The sequence below is a fragment of the Corvus kubaryi genome, unplaced genomic scaffold (assembly GCF_017639235.1).
Source record: "Corvus kubaryi isolate FWS band 111438036 unplaced genomic scaffold, C.kubaryi_AGA036_p1.0 37385, whole genome shotgun sequence".
NCBI lineage: Eukaryota > Metazoa > Chordata > Aves > Passeriformes > Corvidae > Corvus > Corvus kubaryi.
Window position 1 is genome coordinate 22,010,394 of NW_024581127.1, and position 22,843 is coordinate 22,033,236.

At 38.3% G+C, this 22,843-nt stretch overlaps 1 protein-coding gene across 7 annotated transcripts in view; it reads right to left on the minus strand.

Annotated features, from left to right (window-relative positions):
- TRPS1 (transcriptional repressor GATA binding 1) overlaps positions 1 to 22,843 on the minus strand; it is a 213,709-nt gene that overhangs the window by 146,028 nt on the left and 44,838 nt on the right. For 6 of the 7 annotated variants that reach the window (XM_042035780.1, XM_042035779.1, XM_042035775.1 and 3 more), the window contains 2 exons: positions 11,871 to 13,000; positions 3,436 to 4,039 (listed from right to left, as the gene is read on the minus strand). In XM_042035780.1, the coding sequence (XP_041891714.1) occupies positions 3,436 to 4,039; positions 11,871 to 13,000 (1,734 nt within the window). The remainder of the gene's footprint in view (positions 1 to 3,435; positions 4,040 to 11,870; positions 13,001 to 22,843) is intronic. The other variant, XM_042035781.1, reaches the window with a different exon arrangement.

A 22,843-nucleotide genomic window follows, 5' to 3' on the forward strand; every position in this document is an offset into this window, starting at 1 on the left:
TGCACCATCTCCACCTCCCAAGGGTCACAAGCAATTCAGTCTTTTAGCTTCTAAAAATAACAGAAATCTTAACCCAATGACTCCCACAAATAATCTACTGTAGCACAGAGTCTGGGGAAGGACCATGGCCATCATGTATGGAAGGAATGCAAGAAACAGCATATAAATGGCTTAGACTACATCCAAAAAATTACTCCAAGCAATTTCCAAAAATTAATTACCCTGTAAGCATTAGGAATTTCTGTGGGCCATGGCATATTGTCACCCCTTCTCCAGTTATTTGTATTATCTCTGATATTTTACCAAAATGCTAATCGCTCCTAAATTTGCAGTATCAACCTCTATCTAGATGAAAAAATGTGAAAAAAATCTGATCTCCACTTTGCCTTCCTCCCATCATCAGGAACATAAAAAATTAAAAGCACATGGTATTGCTGCTACTGTCAAATCATTACAAATCATTTGTAATAAGCAGAACCACTTTATAAATAGCCAGTACAACCAAAGGGATGTGTTAGGGATTTTCTTCTTCAGCCCATTTCTCAGTGTTTATTCACTGAGTAATCCCAAATTTTTGGCTTCCTCTGTGTCAATCTTCAGGGGGAAAAAAATGAAGGTGTCCAGAGTGATTTTATTATAGGTTTTGTTTCCTAGTCACCAGTCGTCCTGGGATACAGTGTTTTGCATAAGCACTCATTATATGATACTAGAAGGATGTATTGATTTAACACTTTGCTTTCAGAGAGGACCAACTTTTATACAGCATTAGCTACGCCTACAAGCTATTTCACATTAAAAAAATAAATGTAGCCAAAAGTAGACAATAATGAAAGATTTGCTTAACAGTACAGTGTATCTTTTTATTTCAGAGGATTACAAAAATTAGCTTTTTCAGGAATGGATGGTAAGTTCTTTTCTGAACAATTTTTATTTCTCTCTGGGCCAACTGAGCTTCCAGGCATACATATCTGTATGTCAGATAATCCTTAACACTAAGATCCCAATGGTCAAGTTGACCATCGCTTTGCCTTCTTATTTATGGCTCCAGTACTGCATACCCTAACTCTGTCTGCAGAAAACAAAATCAAGAGCAAATTAAAGGAGTTGGGTTTCTATGATCTTTTTCACAGATTGAGAGGAAGATGAAACTAATATCACTCACAGAATCACACTCCCACATCTCCTATCCTTCAGATCACCCCTTACCTTCAAGAAGTTTCAATTCTCCTTATGTTTTCTCTATCCATCAATCATGACGAAAAATGTAAGATTAGGAAGTCTGTTCAGCAGATGAAAAAAGTTAACCTCCTTTCCCCCACTTTTATAAAAATATTTCAAGCTGACAAAAGCAACTTGTCCAATTTTCAAAGAAAAGTGAAAATTCAAATATTATCACTAAGGAAAAGACCCAGACAAACAAGTCCTTGGCACAACAGAGTTCGAAGAGCATGGCAGCTGAAGGTGCACACAAAATTAATTCCTGTTTGAACAATGTTGATATGGTTTCATCAGTCCCTGTAGACATAATCTGCTAATACATCATTACAGAACTTATAAAAGAAAAGGAGGGTTGTGCACATTTTAAAATGCAAGGAACTAATTTATATGCACTGTTACTACACAAAAGTAAGACTTTTTTTTTTTTCAGAAAAGTATGGAAGAGACAGGTTTTTCATACCCAGAAGTGATGAAACTATTTCCAAATTGATAAAGTACTAATGAAAAAAAAAAGTATAAAAAAGTGGTTTTGTGTAAAGACTTTAAAAAAGCATCTGAACTTATTTTTTAAAAGGGCATAGGAAGCAGTCAGCCTACAGTTTCCCGTTCTACATTCAGCAGTGGCTAAAACAGGTAATATAATGGCCTTATTCTAATGCTTACTAAGATTTTAGAACCAGCTACCAACCAAATTAAGACCTTTAAGAGCTGATTCTGCATACTATCGTGTCCCTTTGCAAATTCTTGTTTAGTTGTCTTTCCTCCTCTGGTACTCAAAAAATAAATAAAAATTATTTGTATTCTGATAAACCACAATTTAAATGCCTCCTCTGGCCAATCTGTCTGCACATGGCTAAGAACCAGTACAAGAACTGAAGTGGGATGTAACTAACATCATATGTACAGCATGAATTCCACTGCTGCATGGGTTTATTTAAGTATTTTAATACATATTTCCTAATGGAGGAGAGAAATATAATATTGCCATCCACAGTGAGCACACACCGAGGTTAGCAACAAGGAACCTGTCATACTGTAACTGCTTTTCATACACTTGAAATCTGAGAACAATAACTAAGGTACAAAAGTTTGTGGTCCCCCTAAATTGCATGCAGGGTTTAAATTACAGACACTCCATTTTATAATTAGAATATGTGCAATATTTTTAACACCACTGACTGCATTTAAAACAGCTTTGAAGACACCTATATGTACAGAGACAGATAAACCTGTGTATAATCTTAGCAGACCATGGAATAAAACATTTATCTTCCTTTTTGTCTTTTTCTGATGTGTTACACTAATGGATGCTATGGTTATAAATGCTGCTACAAAAGACAATAAAGGAAACCAGCAGATCATCACTTCCATTCTAGTGAGCTTTGTCTGCAGACTGACTGCTCCTGTGGCAAGTAGCTATAAATTCAGATAGAGACCAGCTCCTGAAAACATGTGATGACTTCAGGAGAAAAGCATTTATTTGTCTCCCTGTTCAGCTCCTCAGAATGTGAGAGCTTTTCTAACCTCAGTTTTCTCTACAGTGGGAAAAACACACCTTGATGGATGGGAAAGTTCCTTGTATATAGATCCTTTTCTTTTTAAAAAAAATAGGAATTATTTGATGTGACAAATATTTGCCTTCTCTTATCACGTGAGATCTTTCCTTTTCTTTTTATTTTGCTTCCAAGGCAACCAGACAAGTGTCAAAATTTGTATATAATTACATTGCTTCACAAAAAAGGGTTACTTTTTATTAATATTTAACTCACATTTCATATTCTAAGATATGTAGTAATATGAAATCCTGCTTAAGTGCAAACTGTCACACCACCACAAAATTTAAGAGGTGATTAGTTGTTTTAGTGTAACAGATGTGCAGCCTTCTGGGGTTCTAAACCTCCCTTCCTCAAATGTATCACCAACCTGCACAATTAGCAGGGATGATTAAACAAAATTCAATCAGAGCTAAATAGCAAAAGCCGAAGCTTACTAATACTACATCAATATATAGATTGCTTTATGTGAACACCTTGGTAAATTCACCTGCCAGTTTGGCTCTACAAATTCAAGTCTTTCCTTGCCTTTTTTTTTTTGTTTCCATGCACTAAAAGAACCCCAACCACATCAGTCCAGACCTAAAGAAATTATTTGCATGGCCAATCAAACATAACACATATGCAATAATAAAAAGCAAGAGGGGGAAAAAAAGTTTCCTACCCGTAATAAGGACTGGGATTCGTCCTTTGCCTTCCCGTCCCCGGATCCAGAGTAGGGCTGGGTGAGCTGCCCGGCTTTCTCTGCTGCTCCGGCTGGGACACTCTGCAGGAAACCCTTGCTCTCCACTGCCAAGCCATAAATGGGCCTCGCGAGATGGGCAGCTTCTACATTTGGACTATCCCTTAAAGGCTTTGGCTGCTCTTGACCAACAGACACTGGGGTCAGTAAGCCTAGACTGGTCTGTGTGTATGATGGGCTCCCCCTCAAAACGTCTGTTCCTCTCCAGGACACATTGCGAAGATCATCACTGGGACTGTCAGTCCAGCCTTTCTCCTTGAGCACTTCCTTATCTTCTATCTTTTCCCTCTTCACTATGCTGTCAGATATGGGCTCTCCTATTTTGGGATCTGGATTAATCAGACTGTAGACCTTAAGGTCAATTTTTGGCTCTTCCTTGATAGACGAAACGGCATGACTGTCCTCCCCATTGGCTGTAGTGATGTCCATTTCCTGACAGTGCACAGTGTTGAAGTGCTCTAGTAGTGACTGAGTGTCAACAGCTGTGAAGCTGCACTGACGGCATTTGTAGCAGTTGTGTACTCGCCTGGAAGAAAACAAGAAGCAGATTAACAGGAGAGTCACCCCTTGGCCTTCCCTCTCACAGTGGTTTTACCTACCAAGATTAAGAAAATAAATCAAACTTACACTATGACCCTCTAAATAAAGCAAGCAGGTTTACTTTGGTGTCTTATACAACAGGGCAAAAATACTGCTGATTTTTCCCCCCATGCCTTGCAATGGCCTCTTATCGTGCCTTCACATTCCACTGCCTTATTCTCAACTTCATAAAATTTTCACCGGGATTTTGTGTTTTTCCTCTTCAGTTTTCTGCAATACACTTTTCACTCTCTACTGCAGCAGAAACACTAAAAAAAAATGTATTTTTCAAACAAAATCAAATAGAAGAGGATAGTTCTCTTGTTATTAAAAAAAACCCACTTCATATAATACAGATGTACGTTAGAAAGTTAAACTGTTTTAAAAAGTCCTTTACTTTCCACCAATTCCATATACTTTTGCTTGACAAAGATGATTTTGAATGGAGCTCTGGTTAACTTATGGATAAGAATACACTGAAGGACAGAAGGTTCTACACAACAGACAGTAGTGTTTGGTTTTCCACAGACATTTTAACACAACTTAAAAAGATGCTGTTCTAAAGAAAAAGCACAGGCTGTGTCACTGCGAACTGCATTTCCTGTCACATACAGAAATTCTTTGGTAGGAGCTGTGGAGCAGTGTGGAATAACACGCCTTCCTGTTTTTACTCTAAAAGCCTATAAAAAGTACTGCATTACTAAATTATGTAAAGCATATGTTGCTACATGAGAACAACATGTTACCCACTTACTGTATCTATCATAGGAACAGAACACTGTTTATGAGTTCTCTAACGCCATTATGAATAATTGTTTACAGTCCAGGAGTGGTCAGAGCCCTGTATCAGGCTCCAGGCCCCACTGTGCCCAGCATCCTACCAATGCAGAGCAAAATATCATCCCTGCCCTGCAAAATGTACAGAATTCTACAAGAGCTTCTCCCTGCAGACATGCTCACACATCCACACCCCAGGCATTCAGAGTCACAACAGTGCCTTTAGCCAAGCTAAAAAAAATGAGTCTTTCACTATTCACACTGGACATAACTTGTATGAGAAATCTGTTACTGCCCTGACAACTCCAATTGTTACAATTAATTCTTTTAAGGCCGAATCTTTGTCTCAGTGAAGTCGATGGCAAAACTCCCACTGACTTCAGTAAGAGCAGGATTTGGCTCTTGGTGCATCTGTAGAATTGGAATGATACACAAAATGTCCCTTTTAGACTACGATAGTTTAGAAGGGACAACTTGCCAAACTTATTAAACCCCCTTGTCTTCCTTCTCTCCTTTTGTTGGAAAAACAAACCATATGTTATTTATATTGTCTGATTTTCTTGCAGTTGTGTCAGCACACAGACATGAGTACACATTCAGACTCAAGCTTTTCAGCCCTTGTGCAGTATCAGTTTTCTTTTTGTCATTTTCTGTATTTATATTCATTTTAAGGGACTAGATGGGCTTGTTCCATTATGCAAAAAATAGATTTAGTTATTCTCCACACAGCCTTATGGCAACAAAATCTACTTGTGGGAGAGCAAGCTGTGGGTTAAAATCCTGTTCTGGCTGTGTTCCTTTTCCTTCATTCTACAATTGTGTTTTATTAAAATCAGCTTGTCTCTCAATGCGGCACTAATATACTCTCTCTTGCAACTTAATTCTTTTCTAAACCAAGCTTAATTCTCTTCTGAACAAAAAAAAAAAAAAAAGTGCTATCTGATCAAAACTATTTTATAAATACAAAAAGCCAAGTTATAAAGAGGGTCAGCCCTGTAAAGGTGGGATACCATCAGAGAAGTCCAAGTTAGACAGGGGCTAGTTATCTTAAAAGCCAAGCTAAACAAGACACCATTTGGGGCTAACGGCTCAACCACATACACTCCCCATGTGAAAGTTTATCAATCCTTTGGGACGCTACTTAGCCCTAAGTGTCTCTTGTTTAACTTGGCTATTTCGATAGCTAACCCCCTTCCTAACTTGGCTCTCATCTACAGATATCACACCTCCAAACAGCTGATCTTTTTCTGCCGAACTTGTCTTTTTTTAATTTTCCATTCCACACTGGCTAAATGTTTTTGATCAGCAGCCAGATACACCACACTTCTGAGGACACAAATAAATGCTGAATATTAGATGCAGTTGTAACTACATGGCTGAGGCCCAGCTAAAATCACCTTTTTTACATTAAAAGTCTGTTAATTTAAATTATTTCTAATTGGTTCAAAGACAGTCAAATAAGCATTCCTTTATTCTTCTATGAGACTGTGATAAGCACTGTGATATGGAAAAAATGAAGACAAACTTCAGTAGATAGAAATCCAACAGGCTTTTTGTTTCAGAACATACACTTTTCCAGTACACATTAAAAATCTGCCATCAACATTATAAATCTTCATAATTCACATGGGTTTGTCCTGCGTATTATTCTATCCCCAAGCTCCAAAACGTAAGCTAAAGTTTGGAACTGTCCAATGCAAGTCACAGTCCCAAATAATAAAATAGTAACTATCATCAGCTATTAGAGAACTTTTGAAAGTTGGAAACTTATTCTTTCCCAGAACAAGGCATAAAAAGAAAATGTTTTCTTCTCAGTTTTCAGTCTACCCTGACAGCAAGCAGGGAAACAAATTGGCCATGTTTCATTTCTCTTTTACTAGAATTTAAGCCTATTTTATGTTTCTAAAAGCAAAAGTTACATCTAGAGTTGTGTACAAAGATTTTCAAGGCTAAGCAACAGAATTTTTAAAATTCCAATTTGCAAAGTACACAAGAAGCACTCCTGTGCATTACCTCAAAGTTACACTTTACAGCTAAACTACATCTGAAAACCTACAGCTATACCATCTGAAACTCTGAATTTGTCTGGTGCAATACTGTGTGTTGGTACAGAGCTACTCTAAGAAGAGGAAAATCTTGCGATGGAAGAAAGTGATGTAAATGAAGAAGGAAACAGCACTCTCCCTTCTATGTTATTGTTTATACAGCCGTCAAGCAAACTAACAGCAGGTTCAAGCCATAAACTGGCATTATCTGCAATATGGCACTGGGCTGGCAATGTCATCCCATCCACTGATGTCACTTAACATTATTATTTTCACTACAAAATAAAGCAAAGACCTGATTATTTGTGGACATTGAAATATTTACAGCCCAATCCCAAGATTAAATATCAAGAAATTCAGGCAAAACCTTTGCTACACAGTTATGTTCTGAGAATTTAAAAAATCTTATCATTATTTGCACTGAAAAGTACTTGAATTTGGTGCTATAAGATACAAGAATTGGGTGCTGTAAAATACAAGGATTTTCCCTCGCAAAATCTTGAAGTTGGAGAGATTAGAGGGTTGGGGTTTTTTATGGATTTAATGTTTTTTATTTGAACTTCCTAACAGGCTGCAATACTCCCAACCCTAGCCAGTTGTTAATTAAGTCTTGTTGACATACTTCTAACTAGTCTGAAGTATTACAAAACACCATCCTCTACAAAACAAGTAATTTTTTTTTTAATTACCTGAAGACAGTCCTAGGCTCTAGGGCATAGAAAATATTCTGGAAGAAGGTATGGCTGTCATATCACTTCCATTTTTTCGCATGTTTTATTTTAATTATGAATATAATAATTACTATCATTTCTCATGAAGAAACAGGTTTATAAGAATGTTAACTTTTTGGATGGGTGCTGCACTCAAGCTTGTGGGGAAGGAAAATATTCAGAAGAAAAGACAGCAAAGCAAGCAAGAAAATTCAGTGTAGTGTTAGAAAGGAGAGGAGACAGGGCAGAGTGGAGAGCAAGACTGAGATCAAAGGAGAGCAAAAGCCATTGGCAAGGGCAAACAAGTTCAGAGCAGTGAATTAAGGTGTCAGGAGGATGGAAAAGGCCCTCATAGCTGCTGCTATTGTTCACCGAGTGAAGGCTTCTGCTCTGCTGTAAAATCCAGAACTGGTGGGCCTCAATTTACATTTTTGCCCTGAGTTTCTTCTCTGGGGGAAGTGTCCCAAAGGCACCACATTTCCATAATCTGCACACCTGAGACCTTGCTCTGGCTTCTTCTGCCAGAGAGTCTGAGGGTCAGTCCCAAGACCCCTGTCCCCAGCACCTCCACCCCTGAGCTGCAGCCTGGGTGCTGGGAAGACATAACCCCCAAGCACCCCTTTGCCTTTTGCCCCCCTACCTCCTTTATCTTTGAGAGGTAAGGAATTATTTAATTAACTCAAAATTAATTTCTTAACAGAACCTTTCATAACTGATGTCATCCACATTTTCAAAATAATTTATTAGAAAAATGATTCTACACTATTGCCAAAGCTTTTATTTCAATTGAGTCTTTATATTTTCATATTATATTTTGTAGTTTAATGAATCACTATCCTACCTTCTTTTTAAAAAGAAGTTTTGAGGATTTTTCCGCATAGCATTTCTAATTTTAACTAGCACCAATCAAATGCTTTCTGTCAAATAAGGTTTTACATGAAAATTTCTACCTTTTGCAAAAATGCAGTTTTGAAAAAATTTCCAAAAAATGCATTGTTTTCTCATGTTTTAGCAAAATTTAAAAAAAAAAAAAAAAGAGGCACTTCTGCAAGAAGCCGCTTTGATTTTAAAAAATCAATCAAAATTAATTATTTTGGAACAAGCAGGAAAATAATCTCTAGACTAAGTGAAACAACATGCAAAATTTGCCCAAATACTCAGTTTGATTTTTATCTAAATTAAAAGTGTTGGCATCTTCTGGCTCATCAGAATACCAGGCAGTTTTGAGAATAAACTAAGCTTCACAATGAACATAAAGAATATCTGATTCCTCAGAGGTATAATGGAAGATGAGTAGTAGCAAAATTAGTGGAAAATGGAGGAAAATAAATCTTCTAGGGATTTATTTCAGTAAGCACATTTTTGTGAAGTTTAAATACAAGTTAACTCAAATGCAGTGTGATTCATTGACTTCAAATTTAACTGAACAGCTCTCAAATAATCATGTCAAGAAATACTCAATGAGCGCTAAGTGTAAGTATACATTTTTGTAAAGAAAACTTGGGAAATACTGCTTTTGCAAATTCTAATACTGTTGCAAATACATGGCTGCAAAGGAATAACACTGGGACATACAAAATTTTTTAGCCAGGAATACATAGTGAAATTGTAGATGTAGAGCCAAAAGGAAGCAAAATAAATAATAAAATAAATTAAGCATGTTGTTCAGACATATGACTCAAAAATGAAAATAATGCAGACAAAAAATACTTTAATCAAAATATGTAAGTAGCATCTAAAGCCAACACTGATACTCCAGATTATCAAGGCTAAATCTGAATATGTGAACAGCAGAACAGTTTCTTCCACCACATTAATGTTTAGTATTATGTTTACTATTAAAACCCATTCAGCTCCTTATTATATAAATGAAGAGGTTTTAGAGACATGCACGAGTACAGGATTTTAAATACATCAGATGCACATAATGTGTGGCATAAAAGCATTGAGACAAATTCTGATTAAGAAACAGAGAAGCCCAGTTGGATGCGAGCTGACTACATTAGCATGTTTCTGTGTAGCAACTAATGCTACTATTTTATAGATGTTCGACTTTTTACAATCTGAACTATTCTCTATCTTTAGTTCCTAAAATACAAAAAGGCAAAGAAAACACGTGATACATGCCAGACTTCTACTAAAAAAAAAGGCCTGATAATAATAATAAAAATAGACATTATAATGTCTCAAAAGTCTTAGTTTGATAGAGTGAAAACTAGGTTTTACATAGAAAAACAATAAAACCTGCTGTGTTCACCATTACAGAGCACCTACCGCAAACTGAACTAACTTATGTGATTTCAAAAAAAGATGCACAGTGGGGGAAAACAGCAGCAGTACAAGTAGAAAAGAAACAAAATTCAAATTATCAAGGGGTAAGTACAGGAGAAAGGGAAAGAAGCTGGCAGTTATGGGGACATTGTACTTTGCTTTAATTACACAACATCCTCAGAGTACTCAGTAATGTCAGAGACTGGGGTTAACAGAATACGTTGTTCGAGTGTTTTAAACAAAATAGCCTTAGACAAACAACTTGAAACTAAAATGCTTAAAGTGTATCTCTTGATTTTCCAAAGTGCAGTTCCCTGTGACTACTGCCAGAACTGCAGGGTGCTGAGCCCTCTGAAGGAGCAGCTACAACTACCCCATCTTAGACTTAGCACTTAATTTTGAAAGTCATGGCTTCTCCTTTCTTGAGAAAAAGGATCTTAGCTTGGCATGCTTGTTAAAACTTAAATTACCAGCTGCAGCAAAATAAAAGGTTGGGTTCTTTCAGTAAAGGAGCCATTTCAATCTTCCAGTTATTTAACCACTAAAAAAAGATCATGCCATGCCCCAGCAGCGGACAAAGTGCTGCCTATGGAGTTCTTCAGCATGGCTCAAAGCTGTTATAATAATGCTTGGAACTTAGATACCACTTTTCATCTTCAAAGCAGTTTACAAACATTAACTAATTAATCCACACAACATCCCTCAGGCCCACTTGGATCAAAAATGGGGAACTGCATGCTGGGACCTGAATCCTCTGTGGGCCCTAGCTCCAAATTAAAGATGAGCAATCTACTCTTTTTTTTTTTCCTAAATAGACTCCTGATATATTGCCAATGCAGCCCTCTGTTGGGCAACATTTGGATGCCCCCAGCTTTAATCTCTATTAAAGTATCATGCCCCAGTCTGCCTTTGTTAATTTTGGATGTCTTGGAATCTATTAAACGTGGCACAGTTTCTTGAGCTTTTAACAAAGCTTTAGCTTTGAAAATGCATCTTCTTTTGTCTTCATTCTAGCTGGCTTCCAGACAAAGATCTTTTAGATGAGATAGATACTGAAGTTTTCCGTTGTTGTTGACGCATTAGCCTTAACTATTAACATATTCAGCATGATTTTCTAATATTTAACATTGCTTTTGCAGTGGCACATAACTGTTGCTCTTTACAAAGTCTAGGAGCCAGCTCCTCCTCTGATGCAAAATGGACTGCCAGTTTACAACAGCCCAGGAACTGACCCAAGAAGTTTAGCAGGAACTTGGCTGCTACTATGACATTGTGTCAGACTGAGTCAGGAGACTGGCCGTGTCCACCTCCAAATAGGAACATTAGCACTTAAAATAAATAGAATGACACTGTAAACCAGCAACACGAAAATAAGCATCTGCAAAAGGATCTTGGGGAATGACATCAACAGACAAAAGAGTGTCTGCTCCCAGTGGGAAACGAACACCAAAACAGCAGTGGAATGCTCTTAAACTAATTATTACATTGCTGGACTTGGGAATGGAAAATACTACAAAAAGGTAGTACATTGAAGCACTGCTATGGAGCATAAAGAGTTCACAGTCTATCTTGGAAAGTAAAGTCATTCGTGCTCCCTGACTGAATGAAGATGCCACCTTTCTCAGAAAAAGCCTAAACTAAAATAGTACATATAGTACCTACAAGATTCTGGGTGGAAAATGGCTGACCAAACCTCAAATGTGCTGAAACTTCAGCATCTGCACACCAATCCAGATTTCTCTCTCCTTTGCACAGGTTTAAATGTATAATTAAATCCACCAACTTAGCTGGTGGTTTTCCAAAACAAAGTGGATGTTGGATTGGACTCTGGCTGTAAAGATTTGTATCTATATACATTCTTATTTTGATTTCCAGTTTCCTCAAATGTTTGAGGAATGGTGACATTTAATTAAGAAACTATGGGAGGGCTGTTTGTTTGGGTTCCAACCATTAATCATTTGAAACTTCACTGTACCTGTAGTGTCGGGAAATCTCTTCTTCCACCTGGGTGGTAAAGTCACATTTGGTACATGAGTGTTCTTTGTTCTCCTTGAGTGTCAGCGGCCCCTCTGCCCCTGGGAGGGCGTTTGTTTCTGGTTTAACATCAGACGCTTGGCCTTCGTGTGCATTCTCATAGTGGAGCAGGAGAACGTCCACATCGGGAGTGGAGAATGAGCACTGATGGCACTGGTGTTTGACTCTAGAGCTTCCTGTCACCCCTGGAGACAGGTGCAAAAGCAAGAGAGCACAGTGGGAACAATTACTTTTTCTGCAAGCAAATGGGTAAGTAATTTCTCCAAGGTGCTTTTCTGGGCTGCAGAGGCCTCGGGGACAGAACTGACAGTGCTTAATGGTACATTTATGAATGTTGTGTAGCTGCTGATAGTGACGGAGAAGTGGGCCCACCACTATTACATCTGGGCCATGGCTCTTTGAGTACCTAAAGTCACAGAACTGACAGTTGTAGCTTGTCACCATGCTGTCCTCTGCTCCTTTGCTACTCAAGTCTTTCTTTTTTGCCACACTCGCACCCTTTTCTGTCTTTGTCACTAACTCCCCATCTGCATTTTTGGCTAGATCATTCTGGTTAATGACAGATCCCCTAGAAAGCTTATCATTCAGATCTGGGTGAAGGCTTCCTGACTGGCTTCCCCCATGCTGTTTGCTGTAATGTTCTAATAGTTTCAAAGAGCTGGACGATTCACAGCTGAAACTGCAAAATTTACACCAGTAGTAACTGGTTGTATCGGTACCATTTTGTCTAGAGGAATCTATTGGCTTGATGGGCACCGAATATCCAACTGGCGTATCATCTCCTGCTTTTACAGTGATTCTGTCTTGCCACTTCCCCAAGTCTCCAGAATCACATGGTCGAAGAGTAGGACTGGATTTATTGGAGTTTTTCTCTGAAGTTTTACCAGAATCAGAGGAGGGAAGGGCTGCTTTCATTTTGTTTGGGTGAGTCTGTAAGAAGTGTTGCTCTAGTTCAGTGGAAGAGTTGCCCATGTAGGTGAAATTGCAGAATTTGCAGCGGAAGTACTTGGTGTTGCCTTGGCAATCTGGAGTTTTCCGCCCAATTCCAATAAAGGTTCCACCTAAAGTAACCTGTGAATAAAGAATAAGATCATTTTAGCTCCACTGTAGATTTATTCATATAGCAAGGTGTGGGAAGGGGGGAAACAGAAACAGAGAGCAACTGATTCATAAGCCTCTTTCATTAACCATTGCCACCATTTTCATTTGTACTACTATAGTAAGATATCATACATATACCCTCACATATTTAACGTTGGTTGATGAATATTTTTAAATGTTTCTCATAGCTCAATATATATTCCATATGAATAACAAATACATTGATTTGCAGAGACTGAGGCACACATACACAAGATGATCTTAGTGCTGATAGGACTGTTCCTTCCTTCACTATATCACTGAATAATGTCATTGATAGAAGATCCAGTCATCAGTTCCCGTATCTCTGAACCCTTTGACAGCAGACTTTCCTGGGAGTCTATATGAGGTGTGGAAGAAAAGAACTGACCCTCAGTCTTTTGACTCAGATGCTTTAATAATTTTCATGCTTTACAGTCAAAGAGAATTGCTTTTTAAATTCAAGCAAACAAAAATTAAACTTCAAATAACACATTCCGTTTGCTGCATCAGAGTATGACCAATTCTTACAAAGATCATTCCTACAGGAGTATCCAGTATCCACCAGGATGCCTTTTCACAAAGCCATAGTGGCTGATGTCTCAAACAAAAGGCAGCTTTCTCAAGGATTACTCACTGCAGACATTCTCCAAGGAAATCTTCTGTTCCTCTCGTGCACAGAGCTCAATTTAGTAAAACAAGGATGGAAAAACTACAGCAGAAAAATGGCATGTGGCAAAGAAAACTACCACACCCAAGTCCATGACATCACTAATTACACACACAAAAAAATAAGGTAGGTCTACTTAACTGTTCTCATGATGTCTGAGCAAAATGCTCTGCAGGAAGGGAAGAAGGCTTCCAGGGCTGATGTTATTAATGCCTTCCCAGGAGTGTACCACACCTGCCCCTGACATCAGAGGGAGATTTGCTGCTCCTGTACAACTGGTTTGAAGGCCAAATAAAGAATCTCTTGATAAAAATGTCACCACTGCATAGCTTCTTTTCCTGAGTAGCAAATGGTGTACAGCATCCAGAAGATAATTCCCAAAATCCACAGACATTGACTCCTCTGCCATAACCCAGTCTACACCACATGGGCAGACATGGGTGGAAGCTTCCTTGTGACACATTCTCAATTTCTACACCCAGAAGATGTCTTATAGGGAATAGAAAATTCAGCCTTGCAGGGTTTGATTTTCATTCTCCCAACCAGTAAGTGTATTACTACATTTCTGCAGGATTCAGTTCTAATGCATTAGGCAAACAGTGTAATTATTTTTCTTCTCCTCAACAGTTATGCCACAAAGATAATGTGATCACTGCTCATTCAGTATCACACCAAATGGAAAGACTCAGACATACAGAGAGCATGAAATGTAAACATTTTTAAATGTATATAATATAAATGCCTTTTAGCCATTTAGCTCAGAGAAGGAAATGCTGTCCTTTGTATCTCATCTGAATTAAGCATGTATAGTGAGGCAATGAGTTACTAAACCACGACATAATGAGCTGCTGCTATTCAGCCTCCAATTCTTTTTTTTTTGTTTTTTTCCTTAAGAAAGCAAAATCCCCATGCACTAGTTAAAACTTTTCTTTAAATAAACTGAAAATGGCTTTCTGTTTGTTTAGGAAACATATCTCATTAGGCAATGGTGAGTCAGGCAGCCAAATCAGTAGGATTTAGCTGTAATAACATTGTCACTTTTAACTGGGGCTCCACATTCTGCTATCAAATTATGAACTTGATTTTGAAGAGGTTCTGTGGAAGAGAGATGTTTAACATGTCTTCTGCAGCGGAGAAGTTACATCCCTTTATTTTATGGCAAGCAAGAATTGGAGACAAAGCCATACTAAGCCTGATCCAACTGACAACAGTGGGATCTGGGCCTGCTCTCCAGCACCTGGCACTTTAGATCTCCATCCACTGCATTATTTCAATGTTCAAGGTCTCAGTGGCGTCAAAAGACAACTTACAGAAAGCACTGATGGAATTACAGTAAACAGAAAATAACAGCAGCTCACTGCATGATTATATAAGTTGCAAGGTGATCTGGTTTCATTCATTTAATTAGATACATATGTTTGTTCTATGCATGCACAGAAAACTGGCCAAGATGCTTTACCTTAAGTGGCTCTAATGAGTAAATACATTCATTACTCTCAGCTGTCTAGCCAGAGTTACAGATAAACCTATTTTTGCAGACACTGTGTGGATACCAGTTAGAAACTCTGACTGACAATAATCCCAGCTGCTATTCATTGCTAATTACTTTTTTTTCAGAACATTGGTAAAACATATTAGTACTAGCATTTTCTACAGTGGACTGTAAATCACATCATTTCTGTAACTTGTGCTAATCCTGCTTAGTGGTCTACACAGCAAGTTTGTGTCCCATGCTAATACATCCTTCTCTACACCACAAGAGGATAAAGTAGAACTAAATATTCCCACAGTGCTTGTGTTAAGCTCTTGTAATGCGGGAGACACATACAATCTTTACACCACTGGAATGTAATTGATTACCAGTTATTGGCTTGGCATTTCTGTGAATACCTGCCACAATTCAAAATAATTCATTGCATTAGACCATGTATGTGAAAAGTAACTCAAGAACATCTTAATGTTATTACACTCAAAAGCCTCTTTTCACACTTACAAAGCCTACTGAAAAGCCCCATGAAGCTTATCATTCAAAGACAACTGAAGAAACTGGTTTCCATGCAAAGAGTTTGGGAGAAGCACTTAAATGACAGTATAAACTGAATCTGTTTCACTTTTCAGCCAGCCACATCTGGAAGAAACCCATACATTTGCAGAACTGTTTGGATTCCCACACCTTGCTCAAATCTTGGCCTGACTTTCAGATTTTTCAGTTACATGTTGTATCTCTATGTACAGGCACTAAACTTCTTCACTGGCTATGTAATTGTCCTTAACCTCCTGCTCTCTCTGACCTGCCCCACAAAGAGGAAAAAGAGAAGAAGAAAGTGGAATATGGGTAGATGGATGGATGGATGGACGGACAGACGGATACAGACATACACCTACCCTAGAAATCAATGTCCACTTTTCTATGTGGTACCAGAAGTGATAGATTCTTCTATTTGCTCCCTTATTTCATTCTGATGAAATCCCAAAACTTAATCCCCTGCTCTGCTCTGGCAGAGTTACATTTCCTTAAGTAGACACTTCTTCCCAACATAAAGAAAAAACTAAACAAAAGCAATGCTAAAATTCTGCAATTCTGTTCTAGCACTGGAGTCCAAAGTAACAGCTGACACAGCTAGTGGCAGTCACAAATACAGCTACAGCTTGTACCGGAAATGTAGGAGCAACTATAGATCAACAGTTCCCTCAACATACAAAGAAGAAAATTAATCTTCACAGTTCTGTTTTTAAAGAGAACCTAACATACAAGTTCAGACTGTGGAAACATGATTTAATTCTTCCCTTCACTGTCACTTGCTTATGAAACTTTATTTCTGCAGCACCTCAACTATGGCATTATAGTTGATATTAATTATTATGCTGTAATAAAAGAAGACATACTAGAATGGGTTCTCTATTCTTGTGCTGGAGGTGGTTGCACTGTTATTCCTTAAAAATCAAAGCCAGGTCTCATTCTGGGATTAAACCGAAATATATTTCACAGTAGGATTTCCATAAACTCAAAACTCTTAATCATTAAGTTTATTCATTAATGGGGAAAAATTGTCAAAATCTGAAGCTCATATGTTCATACAACTAAGCTATCTCCTCATACACCACACACTTCCAAAAATAGCCAGAAGAAGGAGAAAAGATAACACGGTAATTGACAATGTTTCAAGATGTACTTTCTAAAGTATGTTGGCAAGTACTTCAACAAAGCTGTGTAATTGCACTATATGTTTCCAAAAGATATGTCTACATTAATTAGTCAAGACAATGATTTCATGGAATAGATGGACTTGGGCAAAGAGAAGTACTTTCTTTTTTCTTTTTTTCTTAAAAAATGTGTCTTTGATTTTTATTTTGCCCTTGAACCAAATGCTACCCTATTCTCCCTCCTCCCTTTTCAAAATTCAATCCTAAATTCCATCACACCAAAGCAGTTTACAAATACTTCTTACAGAAACTGAAAAAAATCACAGAGGAAGAGAAAATCTGCCAGCTCCTGTAATCATGTATTTCACAAAGAAAATTCTACCAGCAGAAACTATATCCACATGAGAAACTCAACCACAAGGTTTACACGCTCAGGGTAAAACTGTCTTTGACCCCTGGCTTCTTCTGCAACTACTGATTAGAATCCATCTGCACTGGAACATCAAACATTAATGAATCTTCTTTTGTTTTTTCTTTCTTACCTGAGTTACATCTTTGGCTAATCAGGAGGTGAAAGGCTCCAGATCCCTTACCAATCTCCTGAGCCATCCAGTCTGCCTTTGCAATTACTCTTAATCTTCTAATCCTAAAGTATTTTCTAATGCCCTTGTTTATGCATTTGCTTTGTGCAATATAGCATCCAGAACATTTTAACCATCCCACATTTATATGAACTTCTTCATGTCATGCAGGCCAGAACAGATTCCTGGCTTTCATGCAAGTTTGTGTAACACCACGCAGTTCTCTAACCTCCTGTATGGAGAATTCACTCCCTCTCACTTGCCCTCTTTCTGCATTTTAAACTAGGAGAATCTTCAGAGTATATTCTTAAAACTATTTACTATACTGTGATTAATTTATAGGTGCACAAATCTATGTTGCACAAGGCAAAAAACTCAGGGTAAACTCCTGGCTTTCTGGGCTGTTCATACTTACCAAAACAAGAAAGCAAACTATTGGATCACATTCATTCGAAGTAAGTGCATTCTTCTTGAGATTTATTCTGTTGCCATTGAAGCCAACACAGTTTTTGTGTTATTAGAATTTTATAAGCATTTTTAAAACAAAGTGACAGAACAATAACAGAACTTAAATTAAGGTCAAGAGACCAGATGTGCAAAACCAACAAAAGAAAGAAACAGAAAATCAAGACTTTAATTTGCTAACTAGTGCTTCTAGACTAATATCTAAAAACCACCATTTCTTCTATTCTTTGTAGATAAAATTACCAGACAGTTCCTTGGCTACTGTAAACTCACACTGACTTACAGGCTTAGAGGCAAACTCGCACTGATTTTTACCAGAAGAAAACCAAGCTGCTTTCCTTCTTCCCCAGGAACTTTATTTTTTGAGCTCTCATCCTTTCTGGAGGCTATCTTAGCAGCTTATAACTTTAAATATAAGCACCAATATTACTAGCCTCACCAACTGTCTTTATTAACCTCTCTTCAAACACTACCAAATATCCCTGCAGTAAGGTAAGGAATATCAACAGATAAACAACTTTGCTTTGAAGGCTGTGAAAATACATCACGAGTTGTTCTACAAACCATCCATCTGAATATTCTAATATTAGTATAGACTACTTCTCACTGAAAGGCAGCTCAAGTAACTTATTTCTGTCACAGAGCAAGGCAATGTTCCCAGGCACTTACTATTTAGCAGCTGACATGCTGTAAATCACTGCCTATCATTCTGAAGAATAAACTTGCTAATATCTCCATAGAAGCAAAATAAAGAACTGCTACTGCATATAATCATACAAATCATTGCTTATCAGCTATTGTCAATATAGAAGTTAAATACCTCTTTTATGTGCTTTTTCACATATTTATAAATATGCATGTATGCAGTTGTATATGTATAACGAGCAAATATATGTATACACACAAGCACATGCATATGGACTTATTTATATGTGTGATTTACCACCACCAATTTCTCTACCTGCCACCATTTCTTTTTCATGTCAGTTATTTAAAAGAGACACTGAATCCTGTGCTCCTGAAGGGTGACTCTCTCGAGTGTGCAAGGCAGCCTCCAAGTTTCATCATGACCCAGAAATAAGATTCAAAATAAACAGGTATGCCCACATGCAGGTGCAACACTCAACATAGCTTGATAGCTTTCAGTTTATCAGGAAAGTCCCCAGGGAGAGTCTGCAACATGGCTGACATGAAATACGCCTTGTGCGACATCCACCTTCATGCAAGTTGTGTTCTAGCATATGCTGCAAAACCTAGCATGGCACAATCTGGTCCAAGAGATCGGGATACATCATATGCAGCAACAGTTGTTCAGTTTATTTAGACCTAATTCCTATATTAGGGACAACTGAGCCTAAGTCAGTGAGACAAACAATAAAAAATTTGGATCCATTTGTCTAACCATGCAAGGAAAATGAAATCATTCATATACATGTTTCTGTTTTGCTTATGTCAACCACTTATGCATCTGTGTCACCTTAACTGATGACAAAGTCAAACTTTAAGGTTTTATTTGCTAATATTACAAAAGAAAATGCTGTACTTGATTAAGCCTCCAGTAATTCTCACCATAGCTGTAAGAGCCCCTTTGCCAGAACCACCCAAAATGTAAATTAAAATCTTTATCATGAGAAGTACTGATGATTACATCTGTACCCCTAAAATCCCCTACATTTTTTTTAAGTCTTACCTTCAGGCTTCATATTCAATCAAACTGTTAATATAAGCGTGGAGGATAAAAAGAAGAACCTACAAATAAAATCACTGGTTCTCATTCAGCTGAATCCTAGCTAGACCAGACTTTATACTAGTCACACATGTCTTAACCTGAGAACAGAAAAGATGCCAGAATTCATATACTTAAATCCAGACCACTAAAAACCAGCCATGACGTAACACCATGTAGACACATGGAACTCGCCAGTGATTTATAAAGGATACAAAAGGAAGACCTTTACAGACTCTGTGTGGGGACTTCCACCACTTTCTAGGACACTGAGCAGCCTGCTGGCTGGACATCCAGAAATGCTTTCAGTTGCTGTGAAAATCCCGGAGAAGTCGTTAGCCTTATTCATTATATGTACTCATATATGTAACCAATAGGTCATAGGGGGTGGTTGTCCCCCTCTATTCCGCTCTCGTGAGACCCCACCTGGTCCATCTGGGGATGGGTATCCAGCTCTGGGGTTCCCAGAATAAGGCAGCCACGGACCTATTGGAGTGAGTCCAGAGGAGGCCATGAAGATGATCAGAAGGCAGAAGCACCTCTCCTATGAAGACAGGCTGAGAGTTGGGGCTTTTCAGCCTGGGGAAGAGAAGGCTCTAGGGAGACTTTACAGCAGCCTTCCGATACCTAAAGGGGCACAAGAATGCTGAAGAAGAACTTTTATAAGGGCATGTAGTGATAGGACAGCTTCAAACTGGAAGAGAGTAGGTTTAAACAAGGTATTAGGAAGAAATTCTTCACTGGGAGCATAACGAGGCACAGCAACAGGTTGCCCAGAGAAATCGTGGATGCCCCACCCAGAGATGCTCCATCCCTGGTAGTGTTCAAGGCCAGACCGGATGGGGCTCTGAGCAACCTGATCTACTGGAAGATGTTCCTGCCCGTGGCAGGAGGGTCGGAACCAGATGAGCTTTAAAGCCCCTTCCAACTCAAATCATTCTGTGATTCACATATGACAAAGCATTAGGCTGAGTGGTATAGGACAACTCTAAGAATACTGGTTGTCTAGAACCACAGAGGAAAACAACAGCTGATAACCTCTCATTATTCTGTGGGGTAGTAGATAATGCAGCAATTTATTCCTTTTCTTCCCTCCCTCTCCACCCAGGTGCACTGAAATACAATCAAGAAACTTAAGGATGGCTTTTATCAGTCCATGTTTTTTTCAGAAATTTGTCTTCTTATATGTCTGTCTAGATCTAAAACCATGAAACAATCCAAATCAGAGGACTGGATTTAAAAAAAAAAAAAAAAGAGTTTTCTGTAAATTCTGAATCTTTTTAATGGCTGAATAGAAGAGGAGGTAGATCCGTGCCAATAAGCTCCAGAACCAGGGCCATGCTGAGCAGGAAGCACCTCAGAGGTAGCATACACAATATGAATCAACCATAAGAACTGCTGAGCACTGCAGTATGTCTTTATTCATGGCTGCATAAATACCCTTCTCCCTTGGGACATGTCATCTGAAACCCTTACCTGAATTCAGACATTTCTGTCTTTTCTTTGAGGGACACTATTCTCTTTTAAAACATACCAGGAAATGGGGTCATGCTCCCTCTTACACAATAGCCTAATGGCTTGAACACTTGTTCAGGAAACAGGAAAAGTAGGTTCCTTTCCTTGCTCTGTCAGAGGGGATCCAAGCCTGCTTCTTCACCTTCACTGGGCATGTCCTACGCCTTAGCTATAAGCTGCTATATGGAAGACAGCACCTCCAACCTTCCTGTTGAAGCTGTCCCACTTACTCCTCATAAAAAAATTGGGGGTAAGAAAAAAGACTGCCTACTGTCTACTTGCCAGCAACTTGCCTGTCTCCAGACTCTAATATACACATTAAAGAGTCATTAGATCAAACAGAGAGGGAGACTTAATCATACAGCAGCAAAGGCAATAGCTTTCAGCATCATAGCTGTTAACTTAGTCACATGAATTTTATTTTAAGTGAAGTCTTTAGATACAGTATAAAGGCTACTGCTTTAGGCACATCCACAAAGCCTTACACAGGCTCAAATATCCAGCAAGACAAAGTTGCCTATAGAGATTGATCCATTAACTAAATGTGAAGAAAAAGTAATGGGGGGCACATCAGCAAAAGATCCATTGTACTCACTTCAAATATTATTTTGATAAAAGCTATAAAGCTGATTAATACATTCCCTGGGAATTCAGAGATGTGATAGTGAATGTTTTCTGAAATCTATAGCAGCAAGAAAGTTAATCTCCCAGAAACTGCTCAGTGATTTTACCCAATCCTATGGAATTTATTATAACTCAATGAACCAAAAACCTTTCAAGAGAAAAATGGGAACAAAGAATACAGGAGATTTTCAACAGAAAATAACATTTTCAAAAAAGACAAAGGAATCTTGCTGGATTAAATATTCATACCAAGTAAAAGTCTGCACAATAGTAGGGCCAGAAAGATTGGATTATTTACACAGTAGCCAGACAAATCCTCTCCAGGTACTACAAAACACAGTCCCACTATTTGAATACCTGTATGTGAAGCCAAACGTATATCCCCAGTTTTGCTGACTACACCCTCTAAAAGCTGCATTTAGGGATGAGAGGGTGTTTTTTGGCTGGGGTTGAGGTTTAACTTCACTTCTGTGATACAAGTCCAAAAATGCATTTGATTTCTTTTTCCAAGCCCTCAGCAAATGGACCCCATCCCTAGATCTCTGCAGATAGGACAGGAGATACTGTTTTTTCCTGCACTCCGACATTTTCCCATTGTTTTTTGTTTGCTTTGTTATGAATGCAAACGATGGGGCTCCATAGCATCCCTCACTATTACATATCTTCATATACCATGATCTCCAACCGACTACTGTGAGCCAGATCAAAGTCAGTCATCTTCATTCTCTGCCTTCTGTGCCCAGTTCCGTGGCCTGAGACCGTAAATCTATTGATAACTTCCAGCCCAGCTACAACGGAACAGTTTGCTAAGTGCAAGGGGATCAATAAATCAGATCCTAAGCCCAGTCCATTACTACTTCAAGTTCATTACAAAGGGATTATTTTCATTTAGCCCAGTACCTACACAAAATAATATTGTTTACATGAACAAATTATACAGGTTTAGCTCCCTCTCATGTTATACAGGAGTTTGACGGAACTAATTTTAACTGGAGCACCAATCGATACAGTCCCTTGTTGTGGCGGGAGACGTCAGCCATTCAGATGCCTGAGAAAAAATGCTAACCCAT